Source organism: Haemaphysalis longicornis, unplaced genomic scaffold (assembly GCF_048455015.1).
Source record: "Haemaphysalis longicornis isolate Haplotype H1 unplaced genomic scaffold, Haemaphysalis longicornis Haplotype H1 scaffold_13, whole genome shotgun sequence".
NCBI lineage: Eukaryota > Metazoa > Arthropoda > Arachnida > Ixodida > Ixodidae > Haemaphysalis > Haemaphysalis longicornis.
This window is the reverse complement of record NW_027526233.1, coordinates 95,132,958-95,152,353: the sequence shown is the minus strand read 5'-3', so window position 1 is coordinate 95,152,353 and position 19,396 is coordinate 95,132,958. Positions and strand designations below refer to the sequence as shown.

The 19,396-nt window shown below is 46.1% G+C and overlaps 1 protein-coding gene across 4 annotated transcripts in view; it reads right to left on the bottom strand.

Annotated features, from left to right (window-relative positions):
- Positions 1-19,396, bottom strand: part of LOC144164416 (aftiphilin-like) — a 45,821-nt gene that overhangs the window by 18,110 nt on the left and 8,315 nt on the right. For 2 of the 4 annotated variants that reach the window (XM_077694943.1, XM_077694944.1), the window contains exons 3-5: positions 11,959-12,116; positions 5,541-5,655; positions 2,761-2,898 (exon numbers count right to left, since the gene is read on the bottom strand). In XM_077694943.1, coding sequence (XP_077551069.1) covers positions 2,761-2,898; positions 5,541-5,655; positions 11,959-12,116 — 411 coding nt within the window. The remainder of the gene's footprint in view (positions 1-2,760; positions 2,899-5,540; positions 5,656-11,958; positions 12,117-19,396) is intronic. The other 2 variants (XM_077694945.1, XM_077694946.1) reach the window with 2 other exon arrangements.

Here is a 19,396-nt window from a genome sequence, read left to right as displayed (position 1 = left end):
AGAAATTCATATTGTCCCAAACGTCGTATCAGACAGAATTGCATCATCGAGATTTCACTGTAGTATGACCTCACGGAAAGCTTTGATTTACGTTTATTTCACGTATTCAACCACTGGGGTACTGTTTATTGCGAGGAAACATTTACCAATGCCTCTTCACTGAGCCCTCACTGTACACAACTTTTGCGAGTCACAAGCCATAGTACTGAAAAGTGTACAGGGCGCCCATTATTTTTAAACAGCTGCTGGTTGCAAGAATGGTGTACTTAGATTCTCAGCACCATAATCTACCGCTACAAGCCAACTTGTTTCCACCCTTTCATGTCCCTTCAGAGATTTCCATAATGATGTTAAGATGTCCTTAACTCTTTTATGACCGCGTGAAAATTGACCGATTTTTAGGGGTCCAAGAAAACATTTTTTTTCTGCTAAACAAATTGGTTAGGCACTAATTCCAGGAACACAAAAAGCCGATTATTTGACGGCCTTTCTAATAACACCAGTTTTTTTAAATGTTTTCAAACATCATAGCTGCAAAAAAAAATCAAAATAAAAACTTGTCAAGTTGTCGAAGGAAATGTTAAAAAAGGAGTTGTGTATAACAAACGACCAGTAGTAAAAAAACTGAATATACATTTTGCAAGGAAATATTTCAAAAACCCGCCCTAGAAAAAAATGTCGACTTGCATGTAGCAGTTTGTAAAATATATATAAAAAAATTTTGCACGCGTGGTGCTCACCGCATGCGGGGAAGCCCAACCTCCATTTCAAAATGAACAATTTCGGGTGGTTCCCTCGGAGAAATCTGGCAGTTTGACATTATCAGAGGCACCAATTTGCCCCCACACAACGTTAAAACATCTTATCTATGATTAACTTCGCATTTACGACCAGCACAGTATATAAGACAAGCACGCGATGCAGAAAAACATGCATGAAGTTGAAAATGGAACGCCGTGGTTGATGCTTGTTGACGTTCACTGTCAGTTATCTCTCAAAACATGAATTTGCGCTTCATTATCATCTTCTGACTTGCTATTCTAGCCTTGCTTCCAGGAATGAGGTGCGATGTGCTAGAATCATGCACTGCAAACATTGGCCGAGCAGCTGTTGCGCGATAAAAAAGATCAGCACTATGAGCCTCCTCCGTTGCTGCGCCAACAAACATTTTTGAAATGGAACAGTACAAAAACTTACTCGAGACTACGTCCGAATAGACAGTTAAACTAAGCAGCAACACTAGACACCCGGAGAAACCCTCGTATGGAAACAAAACTGGCAGGCGAACAGCTGCCAGTGTGTAAGGCCGGTTTGATGCGCTGTCCTCGTCGGAACTCATATCTGGCGACTGGGTGTGATCTTTTGACTTGCATCGGAAGTTCTTATCGCAGACATTGGGTTAGGGTTGGGTGAAATCAGGAGCGGCATGCTTTGTTCGAGGATCAGTCGCGGACGCTCAAGGCACCATGGCAGGTAGCCTTGAAGTTGGGTAACTGCGTAGTAGCGCCAAGTATGAATTTCGCGATGCGGAAACGAAACCAAAATTGTTGAAAACTGTTTGCGAATGGTCCTCTGGTAAGTAGAACTAAAACACAACTTGGAACAACGTGCGCAAAAACAATAAACTGCCTAAAATCATAAAGTAGCTTTGAAAACAAGCACTGCTTGACATTTTCAGCCGATTTCAGGGATTATTACTGTCAGAGTGCAAACCTGACGATTTAAAATCATTATCTGATTCACCATTCCTGCCCCGATAACAAAAACCAAACGCTGATGCAGAGCAATTACGAGTGGCACGCATTCTTCGTTGGTAGCAGTGTCGCGCGATGACCACGCTCCTTTTCCACACTCAGGTGATTCAAAAGCGTGTCAAAAATCACGTTTCCGTCGCAAAAATGAAAACAAAACTGATTTCGAAAGGGCATTTTCCGAGCTAACTCCAAATAGCTTGACTTGTTCCAGCAACGCCTGGAATGCTCAGAAAAGGGGCTCCCAAGGTGTCGTTCAGCCTGAACGATTTTGAATAGGCTCAGTAATGACACAGTTAACGAGTCTTCATCCAAAACTTACGTTGATTTCGGTAATCAGCACTCCCATAGACAACCACTCAGCTGAAACGGCATTCTGCTAAAGCTGCGAGCAACTAGAACGCGAGTGCACTTCACTACCAGTGCACCAGGCCACCAGCAACGCCAAACTGGGCTAAGGTCACCAGGTGTTGAGGATGTTCGAGAATGTCCCTATGTAATGCTTCTATATCTGAATTTTGAAAAACAATATGGTTCAGTCTATGAATACCAACAGCGGAGCAGTGCAGAACAAGATGGTCCGTGTTTGCTTCACACACAGTGCGACAAAAGGTACATGCGCAGGGGGCAGTGGTGCCAATGCCCTTCTTCCGGTCAGCAGCATGATTTGGAAGGCGTCTACCTCCCTCCCTATTCCCCCTCTTCCCCCTGCAGCGACCTTCGGTCCCCCCCTTCCTGATTAAAAGAATTTATCATCATCACTGCCAGTGCATGCAGCAGCGACAGACGATGGCGGGGTAAGCACCATGCAGAAAGGACCTTAGTGTAAGCCCAGTGCAGGCGAGTGCACTTCACATCAGTGACAGCACTGCATCGTGCTGCCCCTGTGAGCCGGTCATGCAGCAGTGACGGATGGCAGGGCAAGCACCGTGTGGAAAGGACCTTAGTGCGACCCCAGTGCAGCCCCAGTGCGACCCCAGGGCATGCACCCATGCGCGACCGTGTTTACCTCGGTGGACGGAGGGGCCGAGGCCGCTGGTTCGTCCTCCGCAGAAGCCGAGTGGGAGGGGCTGGCCCCTCCTCCTCCCCTCTGTGGTTCCAGCAGGCCCAGGTGGGAGGCAAAGAGCGGCACTGACGGGTTACGCAGCTGGCCCCGCCCAACCGCAGGGCAAGGAGGGGTGGCGTGCCGGCGGTAGTAGTTAGTGGCATGGTTAGCGGCGTGGCAGGCGGTGGTGGTGGTTAGTGGCGCACACAGGCAGCAAAGGACGAGGAGGAGGAGGAGAGGAAAAACAGTGCTGTTAGAAAGCTGCGGAGGTCCGTGTTCTTGTCGGCTACTGTTTCAACACGACACAAAATGCGGTAGCATGTCGACCTACCTCGACAATTGCGCGACGCATGTCCAGCCAGCTGCGCGGTTTGATTTTTTTACACAGCCCATTATTGAACACTTTTCGCACCTGCTGTCACAGTGCTGTTAAGAGCTGCAAAAAGTTCACTCTTTGACCCACTGCTTTACCTTAACGGAGGGATTCAGAGACCCGACTAAAGGGGGAAAGTGCTTTTAAAGTTTGTTGAACAAAGGGATGAGGACAGTGCAGAGAAACAACACCGGATGATAATTCATCACTGACAACTGATGTATTTACCTACACCTGACACACACATACAGTGCTTTTAAAGAAAGAAAGATAAATCTGAAACACGTGTGATTGCCACCGTACGTGTCATCCGTGAAGTGCACACCCAGTTATTATTATGGCAGGATTGACAGGTTATAACAGTGGAATTCCTTCCATAACAGTGGTCGCACCAGGTAGTTGGGCGTGACCGGTAATCCAGGCACCCAAGCTTTTCACCAGGGACCCTCGCCTCGCGTCAAGTAATCAAGGAATTTTTTGGTTCATCTACCACTCCTGCCAGTCATGGCAGAGGCACCAGAAGACCCAGAATGCTACACTACAGCCACCAAGCACCCCAGAATTCGAAGCTGCCGGGGAAGTATCTACTTTTCAACCATGCATGCGCCTGACGACGCACCTGTAGAAGAACTGTGGGCTAGTTCTTTTTCTTAGTAGTGACATTTAGCGGGTCGTGGAAGTGCTATTGTTTCTACCAAGACCATTTCTTTCTGTAAAGTGTGCGTTTAGTGCCAATGGCGGCACAGTCGTTGGCGAGCAGCTTGGCTTCCTGAACGGGTTGTGCCACCTATCTTAGCACACACAGTGGCTCTCGCCATGTCGTGTACAAGTGCCACCAAAAGAAACTGAAACACGGTGTCGTAAATTTACAGGAATTTCCTCTTCCACAAACTGCCTGGATGCATTGGTGTGCGTTTAAAGGAGTCCTTCCGCATAGAAAACGCTTTCCAAAAACCAGTAATGTCTGTCATAAAGCCAGTAAGACCAATACTTTGTGATATTCGCAAATCCCTGTTCTAATTACTCGTGACGGTACCTGTACATTTTTATCAGTGTCCGTCAGGCTTTTTCAGATATGTTCTCCTTCTCACAGAAACGGAGTTTTCGCTTTGAAATGCGGCCCGGCAGTGTACACCGCCAAAAATAATGTTCACGAGAATTTGAGGTACATGCATGTACGTACCGATTTGTTGGCCTAGATTTACCAACGGCCTTGCTATTTATGTAAGGTTATGTGTATATACGCGCCACCGCAACTAAAAAGTTGTAGAAGAAGTAACATGAGGAGTACTCGATTACTCTAAGGTAATTTTTTGGTTACTTTTTAAAGTGACGCTTCCTTTGCTTCACTGATGGTGACTTCAGAAAATGCACTCCAGATTACGTCATCACCGCAAGTATGCCCTGGTTGTAGATTTTTATTTTCCGTGACAGAGGTAGCTTACTTTTCATTATTTGGGAACGCTCCCCAACCCATAGCTATTCTGCGCCGGATTTCTCTTTCGTGGCTGCAGTCAGCAGTACCCATCTGTCCAAGGCCATTGTAGTCTTTTACTTCTTCTAGCGTTTCCTTACCCAAGCTGAGGAGGACGTTTGTGGCATGCTGATTCCTCATTACTTTAAAGTTATACATATCGCTAGATGTGGAAAAAAAAAAGCTCGACGCATCAACAAGCCGATACGTTCCAATCCACCAGCCGAGTTGAAGTGTTCTGACACAGCGAAGCAGACGCCATCCCATGACGCACTGATCCCTTGTGCTTACCCGCTGGCACGCATGCAGGTAAGCACAAGGAGAGAAATTGCTCCCTGATAATTGATTGATTGATTGATTGATTGTGGGGTTTAACGCGCCGACGCAACGCAGGCGATGAGGCGCGCCGTAGTGGAGGGCTCCGGGTTAATTTTGACCACCTGGGGATCTTTATCGTGCGCCGAAATCTCGTACACACGGGCGTTTTTGCTTTTCGCCTCCATCAGAAAAGCGGCCGCCGCGGCCGGGAATCGAACCCGCGACCTCATGCTCAGCAGCGCAACGCCTTAGCCACTGAGCCACCGCGGCGGGTTGCTCCCTGATAAACACGTTGCAGCAGAGGCCGTCTTTGCCCGTGGTCGTTGCCGAGGGCTGCACAAAGCTGCATTTCCCGAAGCGGAGGAAAATCCGAGTGAAAGCCGTGGTTTGGCTGTGACAATGCAAGTCTGGCATATAAAGGCCCGACGGTTTGAAGCAGATATCGGCATCTCCAGATCCCAAACCAACGCCACCCAAGGCTGGGCACCTTCCAATCACGTGGCCTTGCGCTGCCAACAACCTGCTCAGCAAGAAAACCTTCGAGCAAGGCCACCTTCCCTCCCCTCCCCCTGCACTCACGATGTTCCTGGAGTCGATGGACAGGCTCTGCAGCAGGTGCTGGCATGACAGTGAGCCATTCCAGCTGAACTTGAGCGACGGGGCACGGTCCAGGTCCTGCAGCTCCTCCCACAGCCTGCAGCCGAGCCGAGCCGAGCCAAGACAAGCACACAACACCTCGTCACTCCCCAACCGCACCACACCGAGTTGGCGCAGCCAACGGTCCCACAAAACAGTGCAAAACCCGCCTCTTTCACAATGCTACTGCGCATGCGCGTGGCCCTGGCGGAGGAGGCCAGAAAAAGTCTGGTAGGAATCGGCCGGCCTGGTTGACTAATTGTGGGGGTTTAACGCGCCAATGCAACGCAGGCGATGAGGCACGCCGTAGTGGAGGGTTCCGGACTAATTTGGACCACATGGGGATCTTTAACGTGCGCCGAAATTTCGTACACACTGGTGTTCTTGCTTTTCGTCTCCCTCAGAAAAGCGGCCACCGTGGCTGGGAATCAAAGCCGCGTCCTTGTGCCCAGCAGCACAACGCCTTAGCCACTGAGCCACTGTGGCGGGTGAATTGGCCGGTGACCACACTGCTGTTTGCCGCTGTAACTGAGACCGTGTTGTGAAAGCATGCAACTGGGTTCGGCCCCCACAGAGAAAACAAAATGCAGTACGTCTTACAAATGGAACTGTCGGGAAAACCCTAACATGAAGGGCGAAACTTGTTTCTATCGACACACACCAACCCCGAAACAACAGTGCTGTCTGCCATGGAACCACGCACAGGGTTTGTACGGGCTTCAAAAGCAAAAATTCAAGGGTTTTCAAGGACTCTCAAGCAAGGACCCGAAAACACATTTTCAAGGTCCCCATCTTATGTTTTATCTGGGATTATTTATGACTTTTTCAACCCAATGCAAAATTTTGATATTGCCCAATACCTAAGAACATTAATGCACATTTAGATAGGCGCTATGGGTTCATGAATGCTCCCCCAGCTTTATTTTTTATTTCATAGTTTGTATTTAGACGTTTTTTCTTTTTCCTTGGTGTTTTGCTGAGTCTGTTTGATTGCAAAACTTATTTAATGTTGCCTGCATCTCCTGCTTTGTCAGCGAGAGTATCAGCTGAAATTATCTCAGCAAGTGTTGCTGCAAGGCAGGATGAACTATGTACACGTCCACCATTTGCACGTAAAAGCAAACGCAGATGGAGCGTACGAGGCACAGCAAACATGCAATGAGCGAGCGTCCATAGACTAGATGGAACATGCAAGATAGAGAACAGAAGCCAGCTTTCACGGGATTGTATCATGACATGAATTCTATTGAGCAGTGCTGCTCCCAATGTTGCCTCGTAATAATGAGAATCCACAACTCGTAATTTCACGCAATACACTGAAACTTGATTGTTATAATGTTTCCTTACATTTGTAACCCCTAAAATTCATGACAAACACTTTAAATTCTTGTGAAAAGATTAGGGTCATTGGTTCTCTCCAGAAAAATCAAGGGTTTTTAAGGACCCTTTAAAAATTCCAGGACTTTCCAGGCCTTGAAATTTACACTTCTAAATTCGAGGGTTTTCAAGGGCCTGTGCAAACCTTGCATGCATAAACGCCCCATTCTGCGTCCCGTCGCTGCCACACCAGGCGTTCACACCACCGGTGACAACAATCTGCTGGCACGGCCAAATCCAGAGATCGCCTCGTCATCTTACGCCGACAATACAAAGAACACACCGGCCGACCAAATGCTGCTGAAGTATGACAGGCTTGTTGACCAAAGTGACCAGTCGTCCCCGACAAGATTCAGGCTGCTATACATATGCATCTACTTTGTTACTTCGTACACCTAACAAACTTTGCAAGGTTAACGAAGCAAAAGTACCTTCACACTGTGTGTGTGATCTATCGAGAGACAAAAATATTGAATCTGATCTAACATGGGCTGAAAAGTAAGCCTGTTCCTTCATAAAGTGAGGAACACAATGCATGTTGTTGACCCCAACGCACATGCTAGATTGAATGTTTTATCTACACTGTGAAAGTGCCATTCGTCTGCATAATTGCCGTTTAAGAGTCGAAAAGCAAGTGATGAAGTGCTCTCTGGTCCAGTGATAAGGCAATGCTTGAGTGTACAGTGTACAGTGAGCTAAAGCGGGGATCCCTGAAGCATGCAACGGTAGGGGGCATCAAAATGAAATCTGAGTTACACACGCAAACTTTTTTTCCTTTTTTTGCCGCAATCGTATTATGACCGACGCAGCCACAAATCGTATCCGCAACCTTGGGCACGCCCATAGAGTTTCTTAGTAAGTATACTAGAGAGGAAACTGCGCCTTGAAAGCCATGTCGTCGTGGGGGTTCATGGGAAGACACCCTATTTGGCTTGGGCTTGGCATGACAACTGGATTCTTAAGAGGTTTTTGGGATTTGCTTTCTTCACTATGCATTTACACATTTACGAGCTACAAGGAAGCCGAAATCCTCCTTGTTCTGTGGTAGCCGTGTTCGGTGAAACGGCAGGCAGTGCGTGATCGCACCTGACGTTGCTCATGCCGCAGTCGAAGGATGCATGACTGAGCGCGTAATATGCCGCCGCAAAATTTGTAGCCGACGAAAAGAAGAAACAAAACATACTTTAACGAAGACAAGATACGACCACGGGGATACGACAGATACGGGCACTTGTATGCATCCTATCTTGTCATCGTGCATGACTGTTTTACGCCACGTTTTCTTTTTCCTTGTTAAACTAGTTGGCAGTCGGTGCACCGGTTCATCACGAAGGCAACGTTTTAATACGGACGCTCAAAAAACTTTCCAAACTCTTCAAGCAACTTATTATTTGCAATAATGGTAAAATTAATAAAATCAGAGTCTCTAATGAGTTTCCCCCCCAAATATTAACCTTGTTCGAACTACAACTTCGGCCTGCGGAATAGCAGGCACGACCGTTCCGGCAAAAATACGCTTTACTTACTTTTTCCTAACAGCCTGTTTTTATTTTCCACTTACATAATTGCGCACTATTCTTCGCGTTTTTGTGGCACTTTGTTTAAATTTACCGTGACTAACGCGTTTCAATCCAAGCCAATGATGGAACTAAGGCGAGCGCGATGTATAATGGCGGCCCATGACGACACAGACAGCCTTGACGTGAGCCGCATAGACGCTAGCGCCAGATTCCTCTCTAGTGTATACTGTAAGAAACTCTATGGGCACGCCATCCACTACAACACCACAGCAAGATCAGAGTGATCTTTGGGCCTAAAAAATATGTATCGACTTGGGTTTCTTTTTTTTTTTTAATAAACTGCTGTTCCCAGCGTGTTTCTCAACATATTCAGGTTACGAACAGCTACTTCGTAAATAACCCATCAAACAAACAGCTCCTGTGTTGCAACAACAGGACTGCAACACCAGTCATCAACTTCTCTACTCCTTACGCAAAAAATTTTGCTGGACAAGCTGATGCACACCCTTTCAGAATGATCCATTTCCATCTGAATCACCAGACTGAACATGCACCAAATGGTCCCAAAGTGTGACAGCCGGAGTAAATAGCTGGCTTGGAGTGACCTCTGCCTAGGCCCCATCATTCTTCCATTTTCTATTATGGCAACCCTCACCGGCACGATACTGTAGGAGCATGAGTGATTCTTTCGGCTGAAGCGAAACGGAGCCACAGCGGTAGGGAACAACAGGCGAGTCATTGATTGACTGATTGATTGTATGGTTTAGCGCGCCGACGCAACGCAGGCGATGAGGCGCGCCATAGTGGAGGGCTACCATGAATTAATTTTGACCACCTGAGGGGGATCTTTAACGTGCACCCAAATCTCGTACACACGGGCGTTTTTGCTTTTCGCCTCCATCAGAAAAGTGGCCGCGGCGGCCAGGAATCGAACCCGCGACCTCGTGCTCAGCAGCACAATGCCTTAGCCACTCACCCACCACGGCGGGTAACAGGCGAGTCGTGATTGCAAAACAGAAGCTCTGGTAAATACAATAGCCGAACCACAGGGCGACTGCATCATAAACAGACATCTTGGCGGCAGTAAAGAGGACACCGAAAAAAAAAACAAAAAAAAACTAAACAAGCATACGCAGAAGCATGGTTTAGACTCAATTGCCCAAAAGCAATCTGTGGGCACTTTTTCTTTCCTTTTGTTAAAAGCACGTTGTCCGCAGATTTAGATGGACTGCGGTTCATCGAGTGGTTAAACTACTACCAATAATGCTGCCGCTGTGTTGTGCCTCTCTTGTCACCGGAGGCTCTTTCTTCAAACAATTCCCTCTGCTTGGTTGAAAAAAAGTTAAGCTTTCTGAAACATTGCCACAATTGGCCTTTCATAGCACACACTAAGATTCAGCCCTCCCTCCAGGTAAAGTTTTTTTACAGCTCTGCCACTCAAGCACTTCCATCTTTTCGGATAAAAAGAGTTTTCCTCCATCCTTTCTTAATTTATTTATTTATTTATTTATTTATTCAGGTACCCCTAAAGGCCCTCCGTAGGAGGGTATTACATAGGGGGGAGCATGCGCATACATCGAACATAACATGAATGGGTACTAACAGAATGATAAATTACAAACGTAGCAAAAAAATACAAGCAATAAGAATTTTAAAACAAATAACTACAAAAAACATAACTACAAGGCAAGCACAACAAAAAATAAAAAAGGTCAATATATGCAAGCAAGAACAGAATTAGGTCACTTCATTTTTTAAAAAGTCTTGAAATTTTGTTAGGTTAGCTTCTGTGGCAATGTGCAGTGGTAGGTTATTCCAGTCTATTATCGTGCGCGGAATGAATGAGTTTGCGAACGTAAATGAATGGCAAGTGATGCGCTTAACTTTACAAGAATGGTCGCGCCGTGGAAATGTAACAGCGGGTGAGTGAAAAAAATCGTCACGAAGGCGCTCATGATGATACAGTTTATGAAAAAGTGTTAGGCGAGCATGCCGGCGGCGAAGTGATAATGAAGCCAACTCGGCGCGATTTTTCAGCGCTGTGACGCTTGCGTATGGGGAATAATCAGAAAAAATAAAACGAACAGCACGGTTTTGAAGGGATTCAATATCACGCATAATGTATTCTTGACTTGGATCCCAGATGGCAGATGCGTATTCAATTTTAGGGCGAATGACAGTGAGGTATGCAAGTTTTCTAATGTGTGATGGTGCCTGCTTTAGGTTATGTTTTATTACGCCTAGTGTACGATTGGCAGATGCGAGCGTTTGATTAATATGGTTATGCCATTTTAAATTTGATTGAAAATGCACTCCAAGGTATTTGTAAGTAGAAACCAGTTCAAGTGTATTGTTATTCAGAAAATATGTAGTTGGAATTCTAGTTGAGGAACGGGTGAATGACGGTAGACATTTGCCATTTTCATATTCTACTTTATCAGCCTTCACTCCCCATTCTTCGCAAACAGCTCTGAACAGATTAAAAAAAAAACAGCAGTTTCTTCAGCGTGCAGTAAAGACACACGCTTCTAAATTCTGGTTATTCACCTTCCCTCGCGACGCGCATAGTCAGATCAACACATAAGAGTGCCCAGAATGTATCCAAAGCTTAAAGTACCTGCTTCTGGCAATACACGACTCAATAAAGCAACGCTAAGATGTTGCAAACGTAACACACAATGGCTTTCTTTTAATGAACTGTAAAAGGGGGGTAACGTTCACTGTTTTTCCGTTTGAGGGCAAAGCTTAAACGGGAAGTGTAAAACTTAAACGGAAGAACAGGGCTAAAGACAGGACAAGGGGAAGACTAGACACATGCAGCCCTGAGTGCCAACCAAGTTTTATTGGAAAGAAAGGGGGGTTTTTAAACACATGTATCAGAAAGAACACATACAAAAAAAACAACAACAAAACTAGCGATTATGAAGTGAGAAACCTAATCTCCCTATCCTTCAACTCCAACGAAAAGCTGCTGATGCAAACTTTTTACTGTATGACTAATGCTTCAAAAAAACTCCCGCTTGCATTGCTCACGGTATTACCTTAAAAAGGCCACTTTCTCGAAGGCCAGCGTGAAAAACCACTGCACTCTGAACAGCGTGGAGCAAGGTTGCTGCCCGTGCTCTGTTTTAGGCTGTACGCATGTTCTCTTAGACAACAAACATCAATGCATCAACCTGTTTGGCCAATATAGGACTGGCCGCATAACAGTTTGATTTCATAGACAACATCTACGGTGGAGCTGACGTAACGTTTTGCACTCTTAATGCCGCAACCAGCTCTCCTTTCTCTGTTACTCACAGCACAGCCCAGACTACCAAGCCTATTTGGTGCACAATTCGTACCCCACTCAAGCTGCCCCGAAACATTTTCCTCACCCCGTCAAACAAGGGAATCAAATTCCACGCATACAGTTGCATCATAAAACGCTGCCCGTGAAACACTGCTGCCCTTTGCTCTCCTACCTGAGGTGCGCTTCGCAGCAGGCCAGGGCAACGAACTCCTCAGCATCGTCGGCCAGGAGAGAGGACGGATCGCTCTCCAGGGCGTAGGCGCTCCTCAGCAAGACCTCGAAGGAACCCACCTCGCCACACGGCTGTTGCTGCTGTTGCTGCTGCTGCTGCTGGAATGGGAGAAGGAAAGAGACATTACCATCTCTATACGTATGGCTCCTCCATATGAAAGTTGACTTGGCACCACCCTTCAAGACATGCGTTGCTCCCCCGAGTATCTTCCTCTCCACAAGGAAATGCTGCAGGGGGGAGAAGCAAGGTGCCGTCGTACATTGATGGTGCGAATACACAGGCAACCACTTCCCCCAGCACAAGCCAGTGTTTGTTGCAGCTAAAAAAGCTGTTGCAATCACATGCCACCAAGAAAATGACTCCTTGTATAACCAGTACTCGTTTCTTTTGATTTGAAAATACCTACCCAACTTCCAAATATTATTCAACCGAAAATATCAGTAAGTTATCACGCTAGCTGGTCTCTCCCCCCCCCCCCCCCCCCCCCCCCCCCACTTGCTCTACCAGCCACTTCCTGCAGTTATTCCTTGAAGGTTAAACCACGCCTATTGCTATCGTTAGTACGTTATCGATGAATACAAATTCAAATTTTGGCGGTCTACGAGCGCTTCTGGACAGCTAATGCCATCCAAAGGGTAAAAGAGGAAGCATCTCACAAGTTTCGCTTCAGAGTGTCTTTTCTCCACCACGGGACGGGATTTTTAAAGGTCTTTCGCAGTCGGGCGCACGTGGTTTCAGTTGCGGCGTCGATGCCGCCTGCCGATCGGCGAATTTTGATGGATTCCGATGAATCTGAGCTATAATCTCTGGATGATGGTAGCGGCACAGACAGGTCAGTTGCCTTCGGTTCGTCAGGCCTCAGCACAGACAACAAAAAAGCATCAAACTGCCCCGGAACGTCAGCAGCTATCTGCCCGCAACAAGTTTCGCGCTCCCCTCAGGTCGTTCCATCAGTGCCCTGCATTCATGTAAAAACTAACTGGCCTGTTATAAAGGTCACAGCTCTTATCTGCACGGTGTCGACTTCGTTTGGGCGGGACCACTTGGTGTCGACTGTGGAGCCAACCATTGTTTCACCGCGCCGAGAAACTGCTTCGCGCGGTGGCATGATAGGCAACTAGTGCTTATATTTTTGTATCTGTGTTAATAACTTCTGTACTTATTATTTGCAGCATTATTTTACAAGTGCCTTGTATTCGAAGTGTGTACTATTTCAATATTTTTTTAATGTTTACTCTGTGGAAAGCAGCATTGATGTTTTCATCAATTTGTTTTTATTTTTGTTACTTTTTTTAATTTTGCGATAATAGTCATAACTAATTCGTTGTTTCAAATTCATACTGTTGGAAAGCCCTACTCTTCTTCTATCGTTTCATACCTTACACCTTAGCGTCGGTCATTCTCTGTGGCAGGAAAAAAACACTTCTTGGACTACCCAGAAACAACGAAAGCGACAGCGGACAGTCACGACAGTCACGACAGCGGACCGCTACGGCCGTGTTGCGTTTTCAGGCAAGGCCCGACGACAGACCGCAAAAAGTTTTATTAAATACCCACCCCGGAGTTCAGGATCACTGTGTTCACCGCGCCAGCCTAAGAAATGGCAACATCTTCACACAAAGAACCTTTGTGCATTTTCAAAAAGCGTGCGTTTCAACTCACGTCCTCTGCACAGAGACCACTAACTTATCAAGTTACAAAAGACTGTACAACACCTCTTTCTTTTCTTCTTTCATTCGCGGCCTTTCCCAGAAACTGAAAACCCTTCACAGCTCTGCCCCGCTCATTACTGCCCACATTTCTTTTTTGTGTTCACCGTAAATCTGTCGATTTCCTGAAATAGTCAAAATGCGGCACTTTTTTTTTCCTTTTGACAGATGTGTGTTTTTTAGATGTATAGTTGCACATGGTTAAAAAAAGCCAAGGGAAGCCCAAATTCCTTTGTTCAAATATAAAAATAAAACACCATTCCTCTGTTGCAACAGTTTGACATATGTGCTGCCAATAGAACAAATTGAAATTAGTACTAGTTTTCAAATACTCAAAACTTCCTAACATCCCATTACATTACAAAATTAAACTGTACTAGTACATCAAACCTTGGTATAAGAAATTTGGTTTATTCAAAATAAATGGCTTGCAAGCTAAACTTTTTCCTTTTTTTTTTCTTTCTGCTACAAGGGCAAAGCTAGCAATGTTATCTACTTCAAGTCCTCATCCACTCAAACCAATCAAGGTTGCAAAAAAAAAGGACCAAAAAATCTGGTTACTCAGGCAAGGAACAATTCTTGCCCACAGGTGAACCCCAAAGTGAACTAGTTCGTAGTGCCTTTCCTCCGCAACTTCTTGTACGCAATGGCAAAGCCATAAAGCTACAGGAATGCCAGTTTTCAGAAAAAGGAACCCCAAAAAATTCATGCACATTACAACTGATAAGGATTGCAGGCTCTCCTCTTCAGTTGCCAAAGAAAGAGATTGAGCTTAGGGCTTCCCATAGGCATTTTTTTTTTCTAAAACAGCTTTGAAAGGTAGCACTGTTTTCGTGCTGATGATTATTAACCTATAGCTACCGATTCATCCAAAATCTCGTTACTTTTTCCCCGCAAGTTCTTCTGTTGTCTCCGACGCTCAGCAGCGCATCAAAAACCTTTGAAGAGCGCTCCACTTATGCCTCCTCCTGCTTTCACCCCCGCGGTGTGCTCTTATCTCAAACGTACCTTATCACCTCACTTGAGCCTCTTTAGGCGCAAGGAATCGACATGGAACTCGGGCCCTGCCATTGCTCTCTCAGCCTACGAACACTTGAAAGGAACCGAGGGCATGAGACTTCATCCACTTGCAAGCCTCCAGCTCTTCACTGGTTGATTGATTGTAGGGTTTAACGTGCTGATGCAATGCAGGCGACGAGGCGCGCCGTAGTGGAGGGCTCCGGGGTACTTTTCACCAGCTGGGGATCTTTAACGTGCAGAAAAATCCCCAACACACAGGCGCTTTCTCTTTTCGTGTCCATCAGAAAAGCGGCCGCTGCAACCGGAAACCGAACCCGCATCCTCGTGCTCAGCAGCACAGCACAACGCCTTAGCCACTGAGCCACCGCGGCAGGTAGCTCTTCACTGGTTAGTACAAACGGCATGGTCAAGGACGCAATAAGGGCCTCCAATGTCAGCCCCACAAGGCATACTTAAATGTCGTCTGGCGTAAACAAACTAGCAAAGAGCACAACGCTTGAACAAATTACCTGACATTCACGCTTTGCAGTTAATGAGCAGTGCCTAAAGCTGTTCCTCATTGGTTTTCTTTCATGCCAGCACCGGGTAACCAGCGCTAGCTATTGCCCTTCATCCAAGATCACATTCAACTGGCCCTGTAACTAAAAAGATAGATGGTAGGGAAACACTTCTCAAGTAGCTTGTAGGCGTGACACATTCACTCCAGCTGCGCAAGCGATTGGCATTTCCCAACCGAGTCGAATTTCCACCTCCGTGCGCAAACCTACACTCGACTGTGATTCATGGCGGGAGTGTCTATTCCCAGGTGAAAACAATTGCCTCATGCACTGCCCTTTCAATGAGGATATCAGGTGTGCGGCACAACACAATATCCCCAGAGGTGAATCACCGGTCAGCGGCTGACTGTACGCTGCCTGCGTAAAAAACAAGGACAGATAAGGACCATCCTCTCAGCAGACTGGTCATCTCGGGAAACTCAGGGACAGTGACTCATAACCCCATTAAGCACCTGTAAACAAGGTGCATATACAAGAGTGATAGTATAATCCGTATGTTATTAAGGGGTTCTACATATAGGTCATCAGAACTATAAATGAGCATCTTTACAACAATCCTTTTTTTTTTTATAAAAGGCTGGCTAGATTTTACCCAAACATTGCACAAACGTCACTTTTTGTGGTGTTCTTTTTAGGTAAATATGGGAAACCATACTTCCCCAAACCTACTTTTTTTTTTCAATCTTGAAAAAATAAGTTTTCGTCTATTTTTGTGTTTTCCGAAAAGAATCGGCACTGCTAAAGTCTGAGACAAATACTAACCGTCCATTTCCAGCGCCCTTAAAGTCACTCATTGGTGTAGTTCATTTCTTGCAAATTCTTTTTCCCTCTTGACGCTGCCTCTCTGTTTCCCCGGTCAGAAACGATGATAAATCCGCGATAGAGTTGGCAACACTGTCTACACCTTTCTCTTGTGTTTGCATGCCACACCCATCCCACTGCTCTCTCGAGTATTGCCACTAGATACGGTGCGCACGCATTCCCGCAAATAGCATTATTGATGAAGGAAAAAAAACTTCGGCAAAAAAACCATGGTCTGGTGAAGGAAAAGGGGCAAGCGTGGAGAAAGCAGCGCGGCAGCCTGATACGGCCCCCACAGTGTTTTCCCTATCTTCCAGCCAAGCTTGGACTATGTCCTCCTCCTCCTCCTCCTCCTCACCACCACCACCACCACCACCACCACCACCAGCCTATCTACGCCCACTGCAGGGCAAAGGCCCCTCCCATGGATCTCCAATTATTTCGGTCCTGAGCTAACTGCGAAAAATTTATCCCCGCAGACTTATTGATCTCATCTGCCCAACTAACTTTCTGACACCCCCTCCCACACTTGCCTTCTCGAGGGATCCCCTCTGTTACCCTTAGAGACCAACAGTTAATCTCGCCTTCGCATTACATGTCCTGCCCCCGTCCATTTCTTCTTCTTAATTTCTACTAATTTGTCCTTAACACGCGTTTGTTCCCTGACCCACTCCACTCTCTTCTTCTCATCATAGACCTCCATCTGTATCACCATCTCTACCGTGATTTGAGTTACATTTGCGAACGGTGTAACACAATAATTCTTTACTCGTTTTCTTTTCTCTTTCTTTTTTTCGAATTGAAAAAAGAAAAGAGAAACAGATAATCGGGGTTCAAGAAGCTAAAGCTAAGCTAACAAGCTATGACGTAGTGGAGGGCTCCGGATTAATTTTGACCACGTGGGGACCTTTGACGTGCACTGAAATCTCACTACACGGCCATTTTCGCTTTTCACCTCCCCCCAAAAAGCGCCTGCCGCGTCCGGGAATCGAACCCGCTTCCTTGGCCCGAGCAGCACAACGGCTTAGCCACTGAACCACCATGGCAGGTAGGTTTATCTTCTCTGCAATATACGTTATCTAAGACGCTGCTTTATTTGTGCACTCCGATTTGTGTCAGCAGTACACACCTGCGCATACTGACTCATCCTTTGTATTCACTGCCCACTGAGGGCACGTTCCACTGGTTGAGAATGTGCGTCTTTTTAAACTCCCAATCACAATAGCTCATCTTGCAAATTCCACGTAGGGCTGCACAGGCCATCAGTATAGGAAGCTAAGCAAGCGGCTTTGTGGAATGCAGCTATCTGCAACACTGAGTCAGCACCGCAAACGATAGCCTACCAGACATCTTTTATCTGAGCAGAAACAATAACACGAGCGTCGAGTGCCCCACCGGGAGGTGAAGCAATGCCCCCGGCCGACCCTTGTTGTTCTCATGCTGCGCTTCTGATAAGGCCATGCCTGCAAATGTATTTGCGCTCTTCATTCACTGTCATTGCCTCGAGCAATCATGCACAGGAATGACCTTCCTGAACGAATTGCATTCCCACTTAGTCACGATAGCTTTAATGAAAATCTTCACCGACATTTTTCTTAGTTTGTGGAACGATACATTGCCAGCATAATATTGTTACTGTTTAGGGACATTTTCCCCTTGTATTTGGGTGTTTCCTGTTGCTTTAGACTCCGAAAAAAAACCTTGTGCGTTTGTGATAATTGTTTATTAGGAACATGTACTACGTGTTTTATTGACTTTTGTAAGATGATTACTCAAACTTTATATTGTGTACTTGTTTTTTTCTTTTTCATCTTTTTCCCCCACTATTTGTTAACGCTCTCCCGAAAATGTAACCCCCGAACTCAATGCTCTTCAATAGGCCTCTAAGGTATAATAAATAAATAAGGCAAGTTTCTTACACTCTGACAGGTTACTGGAAAGCTGCTGCCTTGATAGCACAGAAGCTGTTCTACAAATACAATGCTTTTTAAAAGTCGGACACCATTACACAACACTGCCGACCAGCATGATGACACCACGGACATTTTTTGTAAATAAACCAATGGTTCCACTTCATCTGTACTTTAGAATTAAACTGAACCTTTAGACATCTACTAAACAACAAAGAAACCCAAATGCAAAACAACAAACAAACCCATGATTTCGGCAGAAACTAGCCCAATAGAAGCTTGAAAAAAAGAAAAAAAAAAAGTCCCCGTATCTGCTTGCTTTGTGGCAAGTGTCAGTGAAAGACCATAGTGTTCTGTGGCCCCTCCGAAATAAGAACCATCCCTCTCATTTCTCCTATGGTGAATCTATAGAAGCTTGCTGAGCCCAACTCAATCTTCCACTATCGCGCTCCTCACTTGCCGTTTTGTTAGCACCTCTTCTTTCCAATGCTCTTGCACTAGCCTGAGATGACATCTTTTGTTTTTGTGTCCGCTTTTATCGCATCTCCTTTCAACATCGCTTTCAAGCAGGCTGTTCCACATTTGGTACCGCGAAACCACTCGTTAAAAGAATGGCAGTGCTCTCGGTAATGCGTCCACATTTTGCCTCAAACCTCATTTTGCTTGGAGATTGTTTTTGTGGAGAATGATGTGGACAGGTAGCAATTTTAGTAGAACGGAACTGCCTTGCCCATACTTCCTGTTAAAGCATTCTTTCTGCTGCCCTATGGCCCGGCGGTTGAATCCCGCAACAGACACACAGACCAAGTTTTTTCAACAGCGAAGCTGCTTAGCAAATCGTAATTTCTCAAGTTCGTGGTTAAAAGTACCAAGAACTTGTCGAGCGCGTGCACGTGAGTACAGGCCACGCGGCGACTGCCCGGCAGTTAACAAAGCCAAGAAAATGCCAAGCGCACATGCGACCATGCCGTGCGACGACCGCCCAGCGTCCCTGGAGCACAATGGTCAAGCCAAGCATGCCCACTTCGGGAGATCGGCCAAGATTGGTAAAAAAAAAAACCCTCCAGCATTCACCGTAATCATGGCAACACTGGCTCAGAAGAAAGACACGTCACAGCGCACGCCCTCCAAGGTGACGTCCGATAATTATCACATCCAAAAAAAATGAAAGACGCTCACACTTGTAGCAACAACAGTGGAGTAAAGGTCGCTGCGGCAGTGAGGAAGAGGCAAATCGGCTGCAATCGTGGACTCACACCTGCGTGACGGTCGTGACGGTTGCGTACAGCCTCTCTACTTTCGTCTTGTGTATTAAAGGGACACTGAAGTGATATGTAAACATTGCGGGATTACTAGCGCAAATTGTAGTCCGGAGTCCCCA